At 49.5% G+C, this 17,194-nt stretch overlaps 1 protein-coding gene across 6 annotated transcripts; it reads right to left on the reverse strand.

Moving 5' to 3' along the window:
- Positions 1–1,336: 1,336 nt before the first annotated feature.
- NECAP2 (NECAP endocytosis associated 2) lies at positions 1,337–15,711 on the reverse strand. Of its 6 annotated transcripts, none has more exons than XM_060141297.1 (9): positions 15,578–15,711; positions 12,916–13,016; positions 10,537–10,641; positions 10,370–10,451; positions 9,284–9,392; positions 6,883–7,060; positions 3,406–3,508; positions 1,725–1,859; positions 1,337–1,588 (listed from the first exon to the last, which is right to left on the reverse strand). In XM_060141297.1, exons 1-9 carry the CDS (start codon positions 15,667–15,669, stop codon positions 1,576–1,578), a joined length of 918 nt encoding a protein of 305 aa, XP_059997280.1. In that variant the 5' UTR covers positions 15,670–15,711; the 3' UTR covers positions 1,337–1,575. The 6 variants fall into 6 exon arrangements, 5 of the variants coding, with proteins under 5 accessions (XP_059997280.1, XP_059997282.1, XP_059997278.1 ...); XR_009539081.1 differs by lacking the exon at positions 1,337–1,588 and adding an exon at positions 2,163–2,634 and having other exon boundaries at positions 1,727–1,865; XM_060141299.1 differs by lacking the exon at positions 1,725–1,859.
- Between the last annotated feature and the right edge of the window lie 1,483 nt (positions 15,712–17,194).

Consider the following 17,194-nt stretch of genomic DNA (forward strand, 5'->3'; position numbering starts at 1 on the left):
GTAGCATCCGGTTCCATGCAGACCGCTGCCCTGAGCTTCAGCTATTTGTTGGCTATCGGCAGAGGCTACTTTTGCCACCTTGACACTGTGACCCTCAGATTAGGGCAACTCACACAACATGGCAGGTGGTTTCTTTAAAGCACGACAGATGTTGCAATGCCATGTCATTTAATCATGGAAACATCTTGCTGTAGTCCGCCTGCCACCTCAATGTGTCCAAGTCCTCCTGCTGTACAGAGAGCAGCTCAGGTCTCAAAATCCCGAAACCCAACACCCATCTCTTACCCCCACCCCACCAATTTGGAAGCTCCAGTCAAGGGTGTAAATGAAGAGATGCCTGGTTTGGTACTGGGAGTTTTCCTGGGGACCCTGGTCCCATAGCTGGGATTCCAGTTGGTGATGGAGAGCACCAGACTATCCCCTGCCCACCAGAGACCCCTCAAGGTGCTTTTCAGGTTAGATTTTGTGACTGCTGTTTCTTCATCAGCTGCCTTATCAGCACCATTATGAGTAATGGTTCTGGATGCGTTACCTGATTCTACATCAAGGTGATTAAAGTCAAATTATAGGATGGGCACCCGCTAGTGCTTCATATGCCTCATCTGAGTGACACTTGGCTTAAGGAGCCTGTGGTCACACATTTACCAGTAGACAACCTAGATCAAAGCCCAGGTCTGTCTGCAGGACCCAAGGGCTTACCTTCAATGGTATATGCTTCTGGTTAAGGCTCTCCTCTAACTCTAAGCTTCCTCTTTTCTAGCCTCTAAGCACTTATAAAGAAGATAGGGAGTAATGGGAAGCAGACACAAAGAAGTTTACCACTCCTGAGAATCCCTTGATGCAATTTCCTTTTCCTTATCCAAAGGACATGAGGATCCTCAATTCCAATTTTCTTTGTCCTCCCTTAGACAGTTTATTAGCCAGAGTGGCCATTTCTATAACCAACAACAAAAATGCATCTTTCTTACAGAACCCAGACATGACAAGCACCAAGGCCTTTATCTTATTTTTTGGCCTCTGTGTGCCCAGATACCCTTACTATTTAGGAAGATGCTTCTATGGGGAGGTCTTGGTGGGAGGCAGGACTCTCCTCCCACATTAGAAGGCAAGGAGCCCAGAATGTCCCAGAATGGCAGAAAGACTGTCTCTTCTATGTGGAAGGGAAATTGCTGGTTGCCTTAGGGCAAGAGGGCCAAATTCCCCTATTTTGGCCAATCTGTCACCATGGCCCTAGACTTTTAAGTCTGGACAAATGCTCAGTGGTGAGAGGTGGCTGAGGCATCCTGGAGGGTTTGGCAGCCATGCTGCCAAAAACACTTCCATCTCTGATGTACACTGACAGAGTAGAAATATTTATTTTTCATCTTAGAAATCTGGTCCCACAAAGGGGCTAACACTTCTTTTCAGTTCATCATCTTGACCCTTCAAAAAAAGAAATCTTTCAATTAAGAGGTAACGTACGTCAATAAAAGCAATTTTAGAGGTTGTGCTCAGATAAAATTATTTCTTATAAAATTATTTCTTATAAACCAGGCAACTCTAGACTTCCAGTTGCTTCAGAACTCCTTCTGTCTTTCATGTACAGTCCCTGAAGAAGAAAAGAAAGTAAGAGGTTGTCTGCAGACAAGGCACTTCAGAAACCACCCAGGAGAAAACCCAAGTCCGCCAGGAACTGCGCTGTGAGCCCAGAGAGCTGCCAGCGAACGGGAAGGCCAAAGCCCCACCTGCATGAGAACAGCTGCCACTTTCCAGCGCAAACACTGTCGCACCTGGTTTCCAGCGTCTGCCCGGCCCGGCAAACACGGAAACCAGGCCCCATAGCCGAGATGAAGACTGCTTCCTGGGGCTCGGAGCAGCTCCTGCGACTGACAGTGAGGAATGCTTTCAGAGGCCCCTGCGGGCGCAGACTACAGAAGCAAGCCTTTTGCAAAGACAATGAGTTAGTGCAGATCAGCATGTTAGCAAAGCAAGTATCAAAAAAATCTTAAAAGTCTGGATAATACTCTTGATTTCCCTCCTGATTATCTGTCCAAGCTGCAGCCTATAAACCTGCTAGAAATCAGGAAGGAATCCCTCCTCTTAAGGCACCTGACTGGAATGGCTACAGCCAATGGGAGTGAGGAAAGCCCCCCTCCAGACACTGATCACGTGACACCTGTAACCCCCCCGAGAAGGGGTGATCTGAATCCAGGCAGCACACTCGACCCCTTCTTTTGCTTAAGGGGCTTGTGTTTAACACGAGTCTTTGCGATGGAAGAAGTCTCAGAGTCTCTCTCAAGTCAAGAGGACAGACAGGGACAGGGATCCTGCAACTCTTCTCCCGTGTTCTGGCTGCACGCTCGAATCCCAGGAAACAGCGCGACATGGTGCCCATTTACTGCCTGACACGCCCAGTCTGTCAGGCGAGTTCAGGCAAGGAAGAGGAGAGGAGAGAGTCATGCTCCGAACAGAGGCTGGCCAGGGAGTGCTTCATCCTCCTTCCTTCTGCCCAGATGAGGCAGCTCCTTTCCAGAAGTTGTGTGAGGAAAAGGAGTTGTGCTCAGGTCAGAACTGGACCCAGCCTGTGCCTGGCTGAGTCTGGCTGGAGGTGGACCTGGAAAGGTTAGATAGGGAGGGGTGGGAGATTTCAGATATCTGAAAATACAAAGCAGATAAGACGGGACTTATTTCTGGGCAGAAAGAGCTCCAAAAGGCCAGTCCCCGAATGTTCTAGAACAGGGGTCAGCAAACTACAGCCCAGGACTAGACCAAATCTAGTCCTCTGCCTTTTTTAGTAGGTAAAGTTTCATTTGTACAGAGCCATGCTCATTCATTTATATACTGTCTGTGGCTGCTTTTGAGCTACAAGAACAGTGCTGAGCAGCCGGAACAGAGACCACATGGTCTGCACAGTCTAAACTATTTGCTTCCTGGTCCTTTATAGAAAATGTGTGCTGACTCCTGTCCTAGAGCTTGTCCACATAAACAACTGTGTGACTAGTATTTAGCATCTCTTCACCCTGACACCAAGTAAAGGCTCGAAATTTTAAGGAAGCAGAAAAGGCAAGAGACCCTGCCTCAGAGGTCCCATGACAACGGGCCAAGGTTAACCCAGGTTAACTCTCAGCCCAGTATCCTAGGGTAGCTGCAGGGGAGGAGGGGAAGAGGGAGGTACTGGTGACAAGCCAAAGCACTTGGTGAGGTGGTTTAAAGACCAGAAAGAGTTGCAGAAGGTGGCTCCAGGCCACCCAGCAGTGGACACCAGCAAAAAGCCTTCCCAGAGAGAAACATGCCTCCCAAAGTGGGCACTCTGGGGCTCTGTCCTCTGGCTGGCCGGAAAATGTCTGAACCAGAGCTGTTGCTCCCAGGTTTTTGAGAGAAAGAGCCTTGGCCCCAGTCCCCCACAGAGAACATGACCCTCCTCACCCTGTGGATTTGGTAAAGTCTCCCCAGATGTCGGCGGTGGCAGTAGCGGCAGGCTTGGGCTGCGGCCAGGACACAGTGGCACCTCCAATTGATGTCTCCAAGTCTGAAGGGAAGGGAGAGAAGAGAAGGAGACAGAGGAGTCAGAGATCTCCCCTCTTGGTTGTCTCAGTGACCCCGAAATCAGACTCGAGATTCCAGATGACTGAGAAAGACATACGCGGAGAGACGTGCTTTGGGGCAACAAAACACCTACAAGCAGCCACATTTCCACTGTCTTCTTACGAGCCCTTGAGGGGCTCCTGGAGACAGCAGAAGGCCACACACCCGGTGGAGGGGAGGGGTACCAGCAAGGGCGAGTCACACACCATCACCTGTACCTGAGGCTGACCTCGTTTCAACCGTTTATGTTGGAAATCTGTTTAAAATTTACTCTCTCCTGCCCTGACCTCTTGGATGGAGAATGCCCACCAAAACCACAAGGTCATCTTCATATAAAGTCCTCAGTCCAGAGTCTGCATCAACAAGCTGAGACAATTCTGTGCCAGACAAGTACCAAGTGCTGGGAGCCAAACTGGTTAGGGGCTGGGGAGAGCCTTCCAGAAGTAACGAAGAAGTGGGCATCTGTGTGTATCTTTTTTTTTTAAGTGTGTGTGTATGTGCAGTATTGTGGGCAGCTGAGGGCTGCACTGTAGGCTTTTGGCCTCTGGACCTCTCCCACTATTAGACTTGATCCCGCAATTTCTCTTGTTATATTTTGCCAGTTTATCCTTTTTACTGAACACGTGAACTAGTTTCTACCATTTTACTTCGTATTTTCTGTTTACCTTGCTTAATTTCTTTTCTAATTTCCTACTTTTCATAAGAATGATAAAGTTTAATTTACTCCTTTTGGCTTTTTTTTAATCCCTGGGCTGTTTTGGAAGCTATGGATAGCATTATCAGTCTTTCCATATCTACTGCTTAGAATGCCTAGAGTTCCACCATTTTTAGTTATACAGCTGCGTGTATCTCTTCACTGGGGTGGGTGGCATGATGGGGCAGCAGTGCTGCTTTTGTGTCTTTCTGGCACCTCCCCCAGTGCTGCCAGCTGTCCTTTCTGAAGGGCCTGTGCCTGCCACCCTCCACCTTCCCACCAATTTGCTATGTCTAGGGACTTCCCTGGAGGTCCAGTGGTTAAGACTCTATACTTCCACTGCAGGGAGCGCAGGTTCGATCCTCGTCAGGGAACTAAGATCCTGCATGCCACGTGGTGTGGCAAAAAAAAAAAAAAAATTTTTTTTTTTTTTTTTGCTATGTCTAATGTGCTCTGGGCTGGGAAACCAGATAAAACTAGGGCCCTCCACAGTTTAGTTTTGCAGTTCACCAAGTGCCTAACGGACATTATCTCATTTGAACCTCATCACAGTCACTGGAGGAAGACAGGCCAGGACCAGCTGTTTGACTTTATGCAGGTTACTTAAGTCTCAGTTTCCTTATCTCTAAAATAGACAGTAACAGTGACTACTTCATAAGATTGACTGGTCTGAGGATTAAATAAGTTAATATATGTGGAAGGCTTAGAACAGGCCCAGCAAACAGTGATGATAATGACGACAACATCACTAAAATGCGAGCTAACATTCAGCGAGTGCTTACAATGTTCCAGGCGTTGTTCTGAGTGCTGTATGTGGATTGGCTCATCGGATCCACACAAGAAACCTGTACTGTAGGGATCATTACTACCCCCACCCTACAAATAAGAAAATTGAGGAACAAAGTAGTAGGTAATTTTCTGAATTTGAACTCAGCCAGTCTGATTTTGGAACATAGAGTAAGTGCTCAAAAAATGTTAGCTATTCACATCTCTCATTACTTGACACCATTTTGTTCGTAAACATGCCAACTGCCTGTCTTACACATTAAAACATAAGGCCTTGAGAGCAGGGACTTGGGCTGTACCTGTAGTATCAAAAGGGTCTCAAATACTACCTGGCACATAGCAGGATCTCCAAACTGGCCATTAAAAATGCACCAGCAGGGCTTCCCTGGTGGCACAGTGGTTGAGAGTCCGCCTGCCGCTGCAGGGGACACGGGCTCGTGCCCTGGTCCGGGAAGATCTCACATGCCGCGGAGCGGCTGGGCCCATGAGCCATGGCCGCTGAGCCTGCGCGTCCGGAGCCTGTGCTCCGCAGCCTGTGCTCCGCAACGGGAGAGGCCACAATAGCGAGGCCCACGTACCACAAAAAAAAAAAAAAATGCACCAGCAATGGAGGGACGGCCTAGGACAGTGGCTCTCAGACCTTAGTAAGCACACAAATAACGTTAAGTATGCAGAGTCCTGCCCCCGTCCCTGGTGATGCCAAGGCAGGTGGTCCTCTGACCTCACTCTGAGAATAACTGCTAGGGTCCAGGCAGGGGTGCTCCCTGACTGCTACTCCTGCCACCCTCCTAGATTAAGGTATTTCCCACAGGGCTGAGGTTTGAAGCCCGACCTCCAGATAGGGGAGCCAATGTCCATGACCATTAAAAGGGAAAGAAAGCAGGCTTCTTGTCTGGATCCTGTCCCCCATTCCCCCAAGATGCTGGTGAGAGCTGTGTGGAGAAAGCGGGCTGGTGACAGTCACCCAGCCTGGGGAAGGCCAGGAGCATCAAGCCGGGCTGGGCAGGCAGGGCAGGGACATTGAAGGACTGGGCTGGCATCCCAGCACTGCCAGAGGCTGGCACTAGACACTAACTTCTGGAATCCCAGGGTCTCCAAAAGGCATTCCCTACATCCTGGAACAAGCACCAGTGCACCTGCTGGGGGAGCTGCCTCCCAGCTTTCTAGCACCAAACAGCCTCACTGAGGAGCTTGCTTCAAACTAAATCTCCAATTTTATTTCCCACCACTCACCTTGGAACACTTATGCTGCCTTCATCTCCCTAAACATAGCCAGTGTTTTAAACATTAAAAGTCTAAGCCTTATTCATGCTCTTCTTCTGTCTGGAATGGCAAGTGTCCCCAGCCCCAATCTTCTTCCCTCAAGGTCCAGTTCAATGCCACCTCTTCCATGAAGCCTCCCCAGATCATGCTGGCTGGTAGTTAGTCTGGTCCCCATACGTTTGGTCTCTGTGCCCATGACTCCTCTCTCCTACTATACTGAGCTCCCTGTGAGCAGAGACCATGTCTCCATCACTTAACTCACTCATTCAATGAGCAGCCTCTGAGAACCAGGAACCCACATGCTGATGATTTCACAGCAACAAATGAGTTGTAGCCCCTGCCCATCATGGGGGACAGACGCCCTGAAGGGGTAAGTGGTGGGAAGAGAGGAAGCCCTTACCCAGTGTGGACAGTACCAGCTTTGTGGCACCCACCTTCCAGTTTGTCACACACGGGTACTAAGTGTGACCAGTGTGAGTGAAGGAGGGAAAGCCATGGGGCCCCAGCTGCCAGAGAGGAAGAAGAACCCAAAGGTGCAGGTTTAGCACCAAGAATAGTCACCCTCGAGCACTGACCTGAACTGGGAGCAACTGCTGGCTGGACAATGGATGCCACCACAGACAACTGCTCCCCAGGGGGAGGGATCAGGGTGGAGGTTTTCCCCCCTGGGGGAGGGGGAAGCAGGCTCAGCCCTCCTGTGCTGGCGGGCCGGGCTCGGGGAGGCCCAGCTGCTCCTTCCTTCTTCTTCATGTTCTAAAGAGAGGGCAGGAATGCAAATCAGTCAGTTCTGCTGGAGTGCCTCTGCGATCAGAAAACTTCAAGAGGAGGCCCAAGGTGACCCCTGGGCCCCAAACGTCCGTATCACCAAAAGATGGTCAAGAGCCATCCATCCAACGCTTCCATTGTTATGGGGTGTATTCAATGCATCACAATTCTAAAGCTATCACAAATGCTTTTAATTTAAAAACTCAGCACCCGACTTCATTAATCATCAGGGAAACGCAAATCAAACTACAATGATATACCATTACACACCCACCAGGACGGCTAAGACGTAGCGTATCAAGCACTGACAAGGGTATGGAGCAACCAGAACACTCACATTCTGCTAGTGGAAGTGTAACCAGAGAAAACCACGTTGAAAAACTGGAAGAATCTTTAAAGCTGAACGTATGAACCGACACCCCTGCCATTCCACTCCTACATGGACCCAACAGAAAGGCATACACATGTGCACCAAAAGACGCACATTTGAACATTCACAGCAGAACTACTTGCAATAGCCCCAAAATGGAAACTACCTAAATGTCCACCATCAGTTAAATGGGTAGATATAGGGATACATTCTCATAACGGAGCATGCCACAACGAGAATAAAGCAACTACACAGAACAATATGGATGCTCTCACAAATACTACAGAGTAAAGGAAAGGAGTCATACACAAAAGGGTATGAAGTGTATGAGTCAATTAATAAAACATTGAAAACAAAACCTAGGGTGTTCAAAGTCAGCACAGTGGCCACTCCATCCTGTGCGAGAGAGCAGGAGAGGGGCTTCCAGAGTGCTGATAATCACCCACTTTCTTGATCTGGGAGCTAGTTTGTAGGGGTAAACCTGGTTTTTAAAAATTCACTGAGTTCTACATTTATAACATGTGTACTTTTCTGTACGCGCATTATACTTCGACAAAACATTTAAAAAAGAAAAACAAAAACCTGAACACCCAGGTGAACCAGAAACCAGAGCAGCTCAAAGGTGAAGACGAAGTGGTTCCCACCTTGTCAGGAGAGCAGCAGCTTAATCACGTGCTGAGACCACAGCCTGAAGGCAAAAGCCCTCAAAGACCTGGGCGTGAGCCCAGCTGTGCCAGTTATTTCTAGCTCTACGACCCTGGGCAAGACCCTCAAGCTCTCTAAACCTCAATTTCCCCACCTATAAAAGGGGAGGATGTTTAATTCACACGAGAGGTACCTAAAAAAAAAAAAAAAAACTACCTGGCACACAGCTGATGCTCATTAAATGTTAGTTTCCTCCCAGCAAGATAGAGATTCACATCCCCAACAGTTCACTGGACATGACCTGGATTTTCTCTTAAGGGCCAGCTGGCCAACTTCAAGGGTCCCAAACCATCACCAGCATGAAGCAGAAAAGAGAAGAAAGAAGATAGTAAGTAAAGAGGAAGAGCGTTATTTTAGGGTTACAAACTTTCTTCAGAAAACAAATCCACGGGGTCCTTGGTTCCCCCAAATCACTCATCTCCACCCCCATAGCCAGGTAAAGGCCAAGTCATGGCTGTCCAGCCCAGCTCGACCTTTCCCTCTTCTCAACAGGAGCTAACGGGGGAAAGCCAGATGTAGGGCAGCTCAGGACAAGACACAGGGAGCCAGGACAACACCACCAGCAGAAGCTGCCCATGACTCCCAGTGCCCACCCTCGAGGCTTTCCTGCCCAGAGTGCTACCAAATCTTCTTTCCTCAAGGCTCAGACCAAGACACAGCTTGGGATGAGCACACTGACCCCCCACCCCACCCCAGCCCCCAAAGCCAGGACAGAAACACCAGCTCTGGCAGCAAGTGACTGACGTTCCTTAAAGCAGAGGCTTGGCACATGCCGTTCCCTCTGCCTGAACCACCCTTTGACCCCTCTTCCCTTGCTTACAGGTCGCTTCTGCAAGGAAGCCTTCCTTGGTTCCCCCTAAGTCTGGACTGCACGCTCCTCCTCTAGGAGCTCATGGCACTGAAGACATCCCTAGGTCGTAGAACCATCCCGCCATGTTGTAATCACACCCAGACTCCCCCCATCTCAGCTCAACTCTGAGCTCTATGACAGCAGAGCCCTTTCGTTCGCCCCCAGCACAGTACCTGGCACCAGGCAGCTGCTCAATAAACATGTGCTGAACTGTGAGAAAAGAGTGATGGGCTCTGGGCTGGGCTTGGTGTGGTGGCCGTGACAGCCAAGTGAGGGGGGGACTCACTGCAATGTTGAGCTTGATGGTCTGGCCCTCCTTGAAGCTTAGGTCCAATTTGGGACCTTGATCTGGGTTCTCAGCTTGTTTTGCAAATTCACACTGCTGTTTCACCCACCTGGGGAGAGAACAGGAAGGAAAAGGTGAGGAGGAGGCGAGCTGCCCTGCCTTCACGCACTCACTTCATTCATACCTGCCACCCGTCCAGGACGAGGCTTTTACTGCAGCAGCGGGGCAGAAACTGAGAGCAGCTTGGGAGTTAGGTGTGAATTTAAATCCTAGTTCTGACGCATACGCAGCTGCACGCACGTCAGTTTCCTCATCAGCAAAATGGGATGACAACTCTCTATGCCTTAAAGACTGCTATGAAAATCATGAGGTCACTTATGTAGAGAGTCCTAACACTGGTCTTTAGGAAATCTGAGAACCTGGCCATCTCCTCCTCAGCATGTGGCATGAAGACTAAGACAAGTTCTCCACATCCTTCCAGGGGCTTAAAAAGTAGATGGTGAGACAGGACAAGTGCCCAGAAAGTATTGAAAGCAACCAAAAAGGTCTCCTACCCTCCATACACCCCTCTTAGTAGCCACCCGAAGCAGAGAAGAGCTAGAGGGGCCCACGAGAGCAGCTGCACACTCCCCGCAGCCAGAGGTGGAGGCCTGCAGATGGCAGGGGAGAAGGCTTTCCTGCCCATTTAGCTTCAGAAAGCACCACCAGGGTGTGTGCTGAGTGGCCTGGGAATCCGAGCACTGTTTATCACAGCATGGAGGGACAGCCCCAGAAAGGCCAAAGGAGCCTGACAAGGACTCTGGCCGCTCAGGGGCCTGATGAGGGAAGAGATGTGACATCTCAAAGGCTGGGCCAGCTGACTGGGATAGCAGAGATGCACCTCGGGTAAAGGAAATGACTTCAAAGCAGAGATGAGGACTGGCAGAGCGCAGAGAAGGTGACCTGCCCCGAAGGAGAAGTGAGTTTTCCTGAGGCTCTGCTGGCAGACGTACCACACACAACCACCTGGGTATCCTAACCTGGGAGACCAGTCTGTCCGGGGAGAGAGGGAGGAGGCATGAGTATGTGTCTCCTGGAGCCACTCACTTGAAATGATCCTGCAAGGCAACATTGAAGTCAAAGGCATCACCTCGGTCCCCGAAGCCAATTCCAATAAACGCCCGTCGCCCTGGGGGACAACACACGATCAATCCCACTTCCCAGAGGCAGAGAAAACCCTTCTCAGAGGAAGAAGCTCCAAGTCCCATGCTTACCGTTTCCATCTTCGATGCGGATAACGAAGTACCTGCTGGAATCCATCACGCTCTCCACAGCTGTGCCTGGAAACTGATCCACTGGGGCCTGAGCAAAGAGCTCCCCTGAAAGCATAAGGGAGGGTGAGCCTTGAGGACCCCCCAGACTGTTTCTATCACATGACTGGGGCCTTTTCCTGAGAGGCAGATGGGCAAACCTGACTCTGGGTTTCAAGTCAAATCCACTTTGGCCGAAGGGAAAACAGAGGAATATAACCAAGGAGAGGTTTAAGTCAGAGGTGGCTTACAGGTCAGATCCACTCACAGTTTCAGCATTTTCAATTTAACTGCCAAACACTTCAAAATCAGATTACTTGTAAAATAATCCAGATGTCTGGCTTCTCTTAAAATCAAAAGCTCTAGCAACGCTGGGCCTCCATTTCTACATGAGAACGATGGGCTGGAGATGCTGGCCACTCATTCCACCTGCCTCAGCCATTCACAGCCATGGCCTGCACCCCCAGGGCCCTGGCTCACGGAGATCATACCTTCAGAAAAGACCTGGTGCCTGAGGCAGGCCTCCAGAGGAGCAGGTGAACCCAGTGGAAAGGGGGGAGGGTTTTTGCACTCACAGAAGAATCTGAAGCCAGTGGATTTAATCTAATCTCAGGCCAAAAGAGTGACTGCTTTTAAAAGGAGCTCTTGTGAAATGCATCCCCTCATTAACTACGGCTCTCCAGGGTGCAGTGCAGCACACACCTTCTGTGAACATTTACGACTCGCATCATTTTTGCGTGTGCCGATCTCAGTTGACGTTTTAAGTATTTAACCAATAGTTTCTACTAAGTCCTATGGTTCAGAGGTGACTGTGTAATTAAGGCTGAACTGAATCCAAATCGGTGGCCTGAGTTTGTAGCTTCTTGTTAATTTCTCTCTCTAGTTTTGTACCTGGGGACTGGGATTCACCTGGATGCCTTCAGCATAGAGCAGTGGTTCTCCACCATGGCTGATTTGTCCCTCCCTTCCACCAAGGGACATCTGGCAATATGCGGTGACATTTTTGTTTGCCACAACTTGGGGGGTGCTACTGGCATCTAGTAGGTAGAAGTCAGGGATGGTGTTAAATATCTGAAATATGACTTAGACCACAACACTCAGCTGGCCCCAAATGTCACTAGTGCTGAGGCTGAGACGCTCTGGCCTGGAGTGATTGCAAAGTGAGAGACGAGCACGACCCAGTGGGCACGACCTCAAGCTAAGAGCGTCCTGGGGTGGGTCCTGCAGGTGAGGCTCAGCTTTGAGCAGTGGCTGGTACCCCAGGTGTGTACCTTAAAGTCAGTTCCCAAGGCCCCTAGAGAACAGGTGTTGCCATTCCCTTGTGACACCTCCTGGGACAACCCAGCAACTCTGACAGCCAGAGTTCTCTGGCCTAGCCACAGCAGCTGTCCCTTCAAACTCCTCTGCCACCAATGCTCAGTCATGCTCAAAACAAATCAATGCTTTGGGTCACCCTGCAGTTCACAAAGCATTCAGATAAATATGTGCTCACTCTGTATTTCCAACAACCTTGTGAAGCAGGAGCTAATGTGAGCCCCATTTCACCAAAAAGGAGGCCAAGGTGCCAAAGGTCACGTGGCTGCCCAAGGTCCCACAGCTCAGACAAAAGTGATGCAGACCTGACAAGAGGCGGCCGGTTTTGCCTATGAATCTTGGCATTTTATTTGCTCCACAAGGAAAATCTCTACATGTTAGAAAAAATAAATGACCGAATGCCGGGGCATCTGACTGGGCAAGCCCTGCGCCCGATTCCGGCTCTGGATGCGGGGGCTGGCACTATTCCAGGTCACGCTGCCCTCCACAGCTCACCCAGAGGCCCTGGTGGTGCAGGACTTCAGAGAGATTTCACCAAAGGTGAGAACTGCCAGCTGACCCCAGCACAGCCCAGCTTGGCTTGTCCTCTCACCACAGAAAGAGCTGAGAAGGACAGTTTCCAGTTCTTTCAGTTAATGGGTGTGGTCAACCTGGGAGGTTACCATTTGGTCGATAAGCAGAATTCCTGATTAAGAACCCGAGCTCAGCAGCAGAGGGCTATGCGTCTTCACCCGGCTTATCTTCCAGGCAAGCTCCGGAGCTTCCTACTTGGGACCAACCTGCATGGCTTCTCTCCCTGGGCTCCAAAATTAGTATTTTCTTAAGGATGCCCAAAAGAACAGATGCTTGACAGGAAATACTTCCTTTTAAACTAAAGGCTGGGGGAATGGAAGCGGCTTGTAAGTTTACCCAGGCCTTTGATTTCCAGGACAGGGCCCCACGATCCCTGAGCGGCTTGGCCAGGCTCGGGCCACCCATCCCTTCACAAAGTGGGAGGTATGGTACCACGCAGACCTCCCTTGCCTTTACCTGAGGTCCTGTCCTCCAGCTTGATGTAGGCCACCTGCCCTTTTGCAGTGATCCGCAGCCGGCCACTCCATGATGGCTGGTCCAGCTGCCATTCCGCAGCCCTAAATGGACAAAAACCATTGTGCCTCTGCCAGAGGTTCCTGCTCCACTACTCCAATGCTGGGGGTGGGAATGGGAAGGACATGTGGGCTGCTCGCTCCAGACCAAAGGTTGGCAAACGTTTTGAGAGAAGAGCCATACGATCTCTGTCCCAACTACTCACTCTGCTACTGCAGAGGGAAAGCAGTCATGGTGCATGAACATGTGAGTGCTTTAATTATTTTAACCAAATATTTTCTACTGAGCATGGCTGTATTTCAGTGAAACTTTATGGACTACCTGAATTTCATACAATTTTCACATTATGGAATATTCTTTCAAATTTTCCCCAATCACTTAAAAATGTAAAAACCATTCTTAGCTTATGAGCCAAACAAAAACACAGTGGGTCGTAGTTGGCCAACCCCAGTTTCAGATTATAGAGACTGTCTCTGAAGTAGGATTCCAGTTTTCTTTCTGTAGAGAAAGCAGCTACCAGGGCCCATGGTTTGTTTATGACACTGCTAGGCTGCAGTGGTCAGAGCAAACATTTGGGACCACTGAGACCATCTTGAAGGAAAAGGAGAGAGGGGAGCAATCATCAGTAGAAGAGAAAAGGAGAGCAACAGGACATGTGGGGTAAGTGAATGAGCATTCAAGAAATACATTCTCAAAGGTATCCTAAGAAGAAATAAACCCAGGAAACCACAGACCTATCACAATGGCCTCTTTTGGCTCTTTTAAAGTATTAACTTCATATTTTAGTTCTAAGCAGCAGCTCAGTAAAACCCCCAAAAGCAAAAACCTTGGGTGTTTCCAAGAGGCTTTTCTTGGAAGTCCCTTAGCGTATGCCAGGACTTGGAGAGATACCATTAACTGTGGACGCAGATTGTTTTGAAGGCCACACAAATGCAGACTCTCGATTCACAAGTCAGCTGACTCAGCTTCAGTTCCTCTTATTGGGGCAGGAGGCCTTAGACTCAAGATAAGCAGAGTTCTGAGGCTGAAGGGCAGGGGTTGGCAGTTTCCTCTATGCCAACCTAGCCAGTCCTAACACTTGGTAACCTCGATCTCTTGGGACCAAGAGGGACCAAACTCATCCTACTGAAGGGGATGGGGGCAGATGATCACCTCTGGTTTGATGGCCCATCTCCAGTTTGACGATAGAAAGCAAAATGTTTGTTATTTTACTATTGTTGCTTTCATATTATTTTAAAATTATGTCATGGATGTAGTAAGTATTCAATAAAATATTTGTTCACTAGAGAATCAGCTATAAGGGCTTCCCTGGTGGCACAGTGGTTGAGAATCCGCCTGCCAAGGCAAGGGACACGGGTTTGAGCCCTGGTCCAGGAAGATCCCACATGCCGCACAGCAACTAAGCCCGTGCGCCACAACTACCGATCCTGCGCTCTAGAGCCCGTGAGCCACAACTACTGAGCCCGCAAGCCACAATTACCGAGCCTACATGCCACAACTACTGAAGCCTGCATGCCTAGAGCCTGTGCTCCGCAACAAGAGAAATCACTGCAATGAGAGGCCCGCTCGCCACAACTAGAGAAAGCCCGCATGCAGCAACGAAGACCCAACGCAGCCAAAAATTAATGAATTTTTTTAAAAAAAGAAAAGAAAATCAGCTATAAGCCCACATTAACACAACTGTAAAGTAACAAGAGGCCAGGTATGTGGACACACCACCATTCTTGTGGTGCAGGCCAATCCTGTATTTCCAACTAACTTGGACAAACATTGCTTTCAAGAGCCCCCCCCACCCCCGGTGGCACAAACAGCCATAGGCCAGGTTGTCTATGTCAGGTACATCATATATTCTTTTAATATTTTTCTTCTTTTGATACATGGTGACAAAATGCAAACAGTACAAAGAGATATCAAGTCACAGGAAGTCTCCTTTCAACCTCCATTTTCCTCTGGGGGGGTAGTTTCCTGTGTTCCCTTCTACACACTCTACGTTTACAAACACGGGTATTTATTTCTCTCAGGTGAACATTTCACCAGCGAAGTACGGATGGATGCTTCCCAACTGCCACACGCTGTGATAAGGACTGCAGCTCGTGCCAAAGAAGCTGGGCAGTGAGGGGTCCCTGGGCTTTCAACATCAGCTTAAAACTACCCGGGACGAGTTCTTTTGACCGATTCGGGGCTCCCTTTCTTCCCCTCGGGGATTTCTGCCAGTGACAGAGTGCCTTTCCCGAAGGCTTTTCAAGGATCCCTTCAAGGCCATCGGTTAGCTCTGAAAAATATAGGTCTGTGACACCACCACTACTGACCCCGTTTAGGGTCCCTGGCCCACCTGGGTCCCCGGCAGCCCGCTCGGCGCTAGATTCGGCTTTCATGCCTTCCCCGCTGCCGGGAGCCCCATGCGTCAGACTGAGAAAGGCGAAAGTCTGGGTCCCCCTCCCTACTCTGGCCTCGAACTGGAAGAAACCGCAGCATTACCTCCCCGCGCACCCTGCCCCTCGCCCGTCAATTGGCGGGGCCGTCCTCAGCTCCCACAGTGGGCGTGTCGGGGGTGACAGGGAAGGGGTTAGGTGGTGGCTAGCCTGGCCCGGCGGCGGGTGGTCACCTGTAACCACGGTTGGTGGCCCGCGGCGGGATGCGGTAGACGTGGACCTCTGGCTTGACACAGAGAACCGACTCGTACTCGCCTTCCTCCATCTCGACGCCCGGAGCCCGCTGGACTTCCGGCTCCTTCTCCGCCGCGGGGCGGAAGCGGCGCGACTCTATGATCCATGTCAGGCTAGAGCGGCAGCTCGCGGGCCTCGGCCGCTCATCGCCCACGCGCCCTCTGCTGGAGGCTCTGGCTCAAGACATGCGGCGGACGGACCTAGGAGCTCATTTGATGCGGAGCGGACTAGGGTTTTCTGGGGGCTTTCTCTTCCACGAGGTCTCGCGGGCCTTTGCAAAGAAAACTTTAATACAGATCCCACTGCAATCCATTGTCTGGTTGTGGGTCATCCGCATCACCTCAACACTTACACCTGGTGTCCAGTTGGCTGAGATTCAAAGCTGTAGCTACCTAGACAGCTCAGCCTGACGCCTCTCTCTCCTCCAGCCTCTGCTTCCCTCGGCTTTTCCTGAATGTCCCGCCATCTCCTGACTCGTAAGCCGCGACTGAGGCTTTTCCTCCTAGAGAAATCCTTACCTGTCCCACCAGCTAAATGCGATGTCCCTACCCTGCCACCCTTATCCTTACCCACTGTGGGCCCAGGGCCCCTGTTGCCTAGACTCAGCAAAAGGTTGTATTCAAAGAAGCAAAGTTTAGTAATAACATAAATAATTTAAAAAGTATCCCAGTCTTAACTTGGATTTCTCACAGAATCTTATAGGAGTTACAATGTCTAACCGGAGTCAAATTCTCAAAATCTCTTCTCCTCCTGTACCATTCTCTCATTCATTACACAAATATTTAATTAAGTGCTTACAATGTGCCAGGTCCTCTGTGGGGCACAGCTGATCCCAAATTCACTGATTTACTGAATGCTCCCAAACTTTCTCCACTCCCTTCTTCCCTCTCCTCTCTCTCTCCTTTCACTCACTCTTTATAAGCTCTTTATTATAGGATTGATCTACCCTCTTAAATTAAAAAAAAAAAATTATTGTGGTAAAATATACATAACATAAACTTTACCATTTTAACCATTTTAAGTGTACAATTCAGTGAAATGAACAACATTCACCACTATCTATTTCTAGAACTTTTCATCATCCCAGACCCTTTACCCATTAAGCAATAACACCCCATTTCCTGCTACCCACCCCCCGCCCCTGGTAATCTCTATTCTACTTTCTGTATATGAATTTACCTATTCCAGGTACCTCATATAAGTGGAATCATACAGAATTTGTCTCTGTGTCAGCTTATTTCACTTAGTATAATGTTTTCAAGGTTCATCCATGTCGTAGCCTGTATCAGAATTTCATTCCTTTTAATGGCTAAATGATATTCTATTGTATGGTGTAAAACAATTAATAAACAGAAACTGCAATTAAATAGGAGACCAGAATGGGGAGCTCTTACACCCTGGGATGATAGCAGAGCCCAACAGGAAGAAGAAAGACTCCTCTTCTTTCCTGGCAAGAATTCAGCCAATGAAAAGCCACGAACTCTTTGTTTACTGTATCCTTCTTTTCCCCAACTTCCTTTCCCCCTCTGTGAAAGAGTTCTGCTTCCCTTGCCCCG

This window comes from Lagenorhynchus albirostris, chromosome 2 (assembly GCF_949774975.1).
Source record: "Lagenorhynchus albirostris chromosome 2, mLagAlb1.1, whole genome shotgun sequence".
Taxonomy (NCBI): Eukaryota; Metazoa; Chordata; class Mammalia; order Artiodactyla; family Delphinidae; genus Lagenorhynchus; species Lagenorhynchus albirostris.